This window comes from Phoca vitulina, unplaced genomic scaffold, assembly GCF_004348235.1.
Source record: "Phoca vitulina isolate PV1807 unplaced genomic scaffold, GSC_HSeal_1.0 scaffold85, whole genome shotgun sequence".
Lineage (NCBI taxonomy): Eukaryota > Metazoa > Chordata > Mammalia > Carnivora > Phocidae > Phoca > Phoca vitulina.
In genome coordinates, this window is record NW_022589788.1 from 1579528 (window position 1) to 1585527 (window position 6000).

The following is a 6000-nucleotide window of genomic DNA, read 5'->3' on the forward strand; positions in this document are numbered from 1 at the left end:
TGATAGAGATTTGCAAAGCTCTATTAGCAGCTGTTGCTCCTAGGCAAGAGTGGCGAGGAGAGCACAAGGTCAGAGAGGGTCTTCACTTTTTGCTCCAGATACCTCCGTAGCTAATAGACACGGGGTACATTTTTATAACGTTAAGTGCAAAGAGCGAACAGATAGTGGCGCCGGGGCGACGGCCCCCAGCGGTCCTTGGAGAGCCTCTCGCCCTGCACCTGAAACACCCCCGGTAACCCGCGGCTAGGGCCCCGCCTCAGGCCGCGCTGTCGCCCGCTCAGGTGGGAGGAGAGGAAAGCCCGGTGTGCGGCCCCGGGGACGCCGTCCCGCGACGAGCGCGTGCTGGAGCTGCAGCGCCAGATCCAAGAGAAGGTGGCGGAGCGCCGCCGCACGCAGGCGGCCCTGAAGCCGGTGTCGGCGCCGGGCCCCGCGCGCCCTAAGCCATGGGTGAGCTCCGGGAGCTGGCGGGGAGGCGGGGGGCCCGGTGTCCTCGGGGGGCGGGGGGCGGGGGGTCGTGGGTGGGGGCGCAGGGGCGCAGGGCGCCGACCTCGCCGAGGGCCCGTCCGCAGGCGCACCTGGAGGAGCGGCACTGGCAGGAGCTGCAGCGGAGCCGGGAGCGCCGGCTGCGGGCGCTGCTGCTGAGCTCGGCCCGCGGGCACGGGCGCCGCCTGGAGGCCGCCTGACCGCGCCGGGCACAACCCCAGCCCCGCGCAGCCCGCCCGCGCCGAGTCCTCTCCCTCGGCCCCTTCGCCCGCTTCCGCGCGCTCAGCCGCCGCGGAGCCCCCCGCCCACAACGGGGCTGCGGTATAAAATGTAAGACGCCCAGTTATTGCCTGGGACAAACACGCTAAAAAAAGTATCCGCTTTTTACCGGCAATTCAAACGTATCTGGGTGTCCTGTATTTTATATGGGAAATCTGGCCACCCTTGCCTAGATCCTAGCCCTTACCTAGGGCCCAGGGCACAGCATTAGCCACGCCCTCCTCAGAGCTCCCAGAGCCACCTCTGCGCGTGAAAACTTGGAATCCCCCCTCTGCCCGGAGTCTGACGGCTTAACCTGTGTGGTTGTGCGCGTGAGTTTGGTTGAAGGGCCCAGGATGCTTGAGCCCCTGGGAAATGGCCTATCTCCTGACTTATCTCCAGCAAACCTCACTGCGGCCGTAGCGGGGGAGGGGGCCCATGGGGATGCAGGAACTGTCCCCTACCCCCATTCTGCTGATGAGGCCAGGAGTCCTCAAAGAGGTAAAGTAACCAGCCCCAAAAGCCTTCACCCAAAGCTAAGTCTGCATGATTTTAGAGCACCACCCAGCCTTATCCAGCAACACCAAAGGAACATGACTGGAGACAGTGGGCATGAGCCCAGACAAGGACACATTCATTTTCTTGGTTCCTCTGGATCCAGCGCCAGGCTGGAGAGGGCATGACCTTGCGGACAGGCTGACCCAGCGAAAGCATGCTGTGGAAATGCAGATTCATGATTGAAGCACAAGGTGTGCAGCTCCAGGAAGCACAGAGTCTGGGCAAGGCCGTGGGGGAGGGGCTGGAAACAGCCAAGTAGGTAGGTGTCCAGGAGAGAGATGCCCCCAAAGCTGACATCCTCCTTGGGTCTGCGGGGGAGATGACACCTCAGAGAGGGAGGCTGGACCCCAGGGCACATTCCAACCAGGAACATGGGCATTTTGAAGTAAGACAACAGACTGAACACAAGCGTTCTCCCCCAGTATTTTGAACAGTGTCAGAAACGCAGGACTTACCCAGGTAAATAGAAAGAAATTTCCTACCTCCCTGTCAAAAAAGCTGGGGGCAGATTAAATTTCATTTAAAGAAACGAATGTGACATTTCTTATATCCTGTGTTACATGTGATTCAAACCCATTTCATTTGATATCAAGGAAATACATTGATGATGACCTGTCCAGAGTCCCTCAGGAGCTCTGAGAGTTTCAAAGGATGAACTATTAACTCCTGTAACTGGCAGTCCAAAGGTGGGGTGGGCTTCAGGACATGCCTGATGCAGGAGTTTGGTCTTCAAGCTGGTAGCAGTTCCAGCCTCACGAAATCGAGGGAGAAGGGTCATCTCTCCCTGGTGGCTCTCTCAGGAGGGTTGTCTGTCCTCAAGGCCTTGTGTGAACATCTGCTCCAGTCTCACTGGCCTGAATTGAACAAGCTCTGAGGAGCCAGTTCCTGCAGTGGGGGAAGGTCTTTATCGGTGCCCAAAGCAAGCACCGTGGCAGGAGGAGGGGAGAACAACCCTTCACCTCTCCAACTGGCTTCTCGAGCAGAAGCAGGGAGGTGCTATTCGCAATGATGCTGGTTGGCAGGGCACACCAACGTCCCTAACTGCCCTCTTGGACTGGGCAGCTGCTCAGAGTACCTGGAGCTTGTGCTCCATACCAACCTGAGGAGGAATAGGCCTTGGGCCATCCCCTGAGGCTGTGGCCTGAGGGCAGGCCTTATGTTCTAGATTGATGGCAAAATGTCTCCAGTATCCAGGTCCCCTGCCTCGTGACCTCCCACTAAGAGGCAGTCTGTTTCCCTCAGTCCTTGAATCTGGGCTGACTTGTGTTGGCCAATAGGGTGCAGCAAAAGTGGCTGTGTGCTAGTTCTGAGGCCGGGCCTCATGTGGCCTTGGAGCTCCCTCTTGTTCTCTTGGAACCCTGCCCAGCCCCAATGTGAGCATGTCCAGGGTGGCCTGCTGGGATGAGACACTATATGAGGTCAGCCAGTTGTCCCAGCAGAAGCCATCCTCACTCGTACTACAAACCAGCAGAACCCAACATGTGAGGCCAGCCAGAACCTGAACCCTCCCCCTGCCCCCACTAACTTGTAGAGTCATTAACAATAAATGCCTGTTTGTTCAAAGCACTGAGCTTTGAGGTTTGTTCAGAGGTAGCAGCTAACTGGCCTTCATTTACTGAGGCTTCCCCCTACATGCAAGAGCCTTTAAAAAAAAAAAAAAAATTGTTTTTATTTATTTTGGGAGGGGGGAGCATCCGGAGCTGGACATGGGGCTTGATCCCACAACCCTGAGATCATGACCTGAGCTAAAACCGAGAGTCGAACACTTAACAGACTGAGCCACCCGGGCACCCCCTTCATGAGCCCTTTGAGAGAGAGTCAAACTGCCCCTGGAAAGAGGGCCAGCCAAGAGAAGCCAGGTCCAGCTGATGCTGAGAAAGCGCTCTCTGGACCACCCAGGGAATTGACATTCTGCTTCAGTGTATTTTCTGCGTAAGTGCAGCCAGAAGACCCTCATTGACAGTACCTGAAACTCACTTGGCTAGAGGTTCTTTGCAAATAGTAAAAAGCAGATTCTCCGACCTCATCCACAGAGATTCAGGTTCTGGGCTGATGCCCAGGAATCTACATTAGCTGTATGGCACTTGGAAGCACCAAAGTTCCAGTCTTTTCTCTGAGCTGGAAACATTCAGGGCCAGAGGCATTAGCTGTGAGGGAGCCAGGGATGTTCACACCCCAAGTTCAATGTCAAATGAAGTTCGGAAAGAACTTGAAGGTCACGACCCTGAGATCATGACCTGAGCTGAAATCAAGGGTTGGACACTCAACTGACTGAGCCACCCAGGCGCCCCTCAACATTACATCTTTAATGTGATGTATTAAAGTTACAAATAGAGAGGCACCTGGGTCGCTCAGCCCGTTAAGCATCTGCCTTCAGCTCAGGTCATTTCCCGGGGTCCTGGGATGGAGCCCCGCATGGAGCTCCCTGCCCAGTGGGGAGCCTGCTTCTCCCTCTGCCCCCCCCCCCCGGTCATGCTTGCCCACCAGCGCGCTCTCTCTCTCTCTCTGAAATAAATAAAATCTTTTTAAAGATTTTATTTATTTGACAGAGAGAGACACAGCGAGAGAGGGAACACAAGCAGGGGGGAGTGGGAGAGGGAGAAGCAGGCTTCCCGCGGAGCAGGGAGCCCGATGTGGGGCTCGATACCAAGACCTCAGGATCACGACCCGAGCCGAAGGCAGATGCTTAATGACTGAGCCACCCAGGCGCCCCTGAAATAAATAAAATCTTAAAAAAATATAAAGTTACAAATAGAAAACCCTAGCTTTTCTTTAGGTTGTGAAATTCAAATTATTAATCTTATTTTTTAAATCTATAACTATCGTTTTGATTAGTTGTGTATGCTTCCATTTACAAGCTGAAATTCCCTTTAGCATTTTTTTTGAGATTTATTTCATTTTAGAGAAAGACGGAGGGAGGGAGAGTGCAAGCACTGGGGGGGGGGGCACAGAGGGAGAGAATCTCAAGCAGACTCCCTGCTGAGCACAGAGCCAGACACAGGGCTCTATCCCACCACCAGTGAGATCATGACCTGAGCTGAAACCAAGAGGAGGGCAGTTAACCGACTTCGCCACCCAGGTGGCCCCACCCTTTAACATTTTAAACTGCATTTATACATGTACAGTCTAAACTTATTTTTTAGCATTTGTTGTCTGTCTTATCAAGTATTTAAGGATTCCCAATTTTGTATTAAAGGTCTAATTTCTCTTAAATTTGTAAATTCTCTTTAATATAACAATTGATGACAAACTAATATCTTGTACCTTCCAACTTAAAACCACTATCAAAATCAATACTCGGGGTGCCTGGGTGGCTCAGTCGTTAAGCGTCTGCCTTCGGCTCAGGTCATGATCCCAGGGTGCTGGGATGGAGCCCCACATCGGGCTCCCTGCTCCGCGGGAGCCTGCTTCTCCCTCTCCCACTCCCCCTGCTTGTGTTCCCTCTCTCGCTGTGTCTCTCTCTGTCAAATAAATAAATAAAATCTTAAAAAAAAAAAAATCAATACTCAACATATTTCATGCAGAATCGGATTTATCTGCCATGTCAAATTCTTTTACAATTACATAAGTATCAAACACAAAGACTACTTGTAAACTCAACACAAAACCACCAATGCTCTCTGGTTTTGATCTGCTTAGTCATTTCCATACATGACTCAATCTTCTGGGTTGAAGAACCCCTCTTAGTAAAAGTCCATCCGAGGCACTTGGAGTGATGTCCTCACTGCCTGAGGGTGTTTGGGGACCAGCCATGATGGCCATGGCCTGGATCTGGGTTCCCTCAGAACAGGAGGGACAAGCTAGGCTTTCTATTGCCAAATCCATGTCCAAGACCAGTTCTGGCAGCTAAACTCTAGGAACCCACCACCTGCTTTTCTCCTGAGGTTCTGAACCTGTGCTGTTCTGGGTGGGGTCCTCCCCACCTTCCCCCTCTGAGGCGGGTACTGGACTGTTATCCCCATATGCCAGGTGAGGGGACTGGTGAGACCTGCTTCAACAGTGGATCTGGGATTCACACTCAGGCAGGCAGGGTCCAGAGTCCGCACGCTCTTAACCCTTGGAGTTATGCCAGATGCCCCAGAGAGCTCCGGGCCTCTGCCCGGGGCCATGACCCTTTTCCCAGGACTAGTCCTGGGCCAGAGTGCTCCCCCGGGGGTTCAGTCCTCCCTTTCCCACACCCACTGCCCTCGGGATAATCCAGACTCAACCTGGTATCTGGTCCCTGCACAACATGGCTCTTGCCTCCCCCCACAGCCACTGTTCCCCAACTCTGCTCCTCGCACAGTGGGCAGCCTGCACATGCCAGCCTATCTCTCCCCACCCAGGCTCCCGCTTCTGAGCTCGCTCTCTTCCTTTCTAGTCCTTTCAGTTCCCAGCTCCGAAGTCGTTTCCTCCGGAGAGCCCTCCCAGGGACTCTGGTTGAGTGCCTCCTCCGGGTTCCCGCGAACGGGCGAGGCTGGGCTTCCCTCCTGTCTTCACCGCCGGCGGGGGAAGCAGTCGGGGAATCACTGGGACCGGAAGCCCCGCCCAGGGCCTGGCACGTCGAGTCGCGAGCGCCCTGGAGTTGGTGCAGATTCAGTTCCGGGTTCTGGCCGGCAGTAGAGACCCCGGGGCCATTGCTCACAAAGGCCGCGCTAACAGGAAAGAGAACTTAGGCCCGGAGAAGGCCGGGAGTGGGCCCGGGTATGCGGGCCCCGGAAA

The 6000-nt window shown here is 54.6% G+C and overlaps 1 protein-coding gene across 1 annotated transcript in view; it reads left to right on the top strand.

Moving 5' to 3' along the window:
- Positions 1-683, top strand: part of CFAP99 (cilia and flagella associated protein 99) — a 39454-nt gene extending 38771 nt beyond the window's left edge. The window contains exons 15-16 of the mRNA XM_032395511.1: positions 282-447; positions 570-683. Coding sequence (XP_032251402.1) covers positions 282-447; positions 570-683 — 280 coding nt within the window. The remainder of the gene's footprint in view (positions 1-281; positions 448-569) is intronic.
- The last annotated feature ends 5317 nt before the right edge of the window (positions 684-6000 follow it).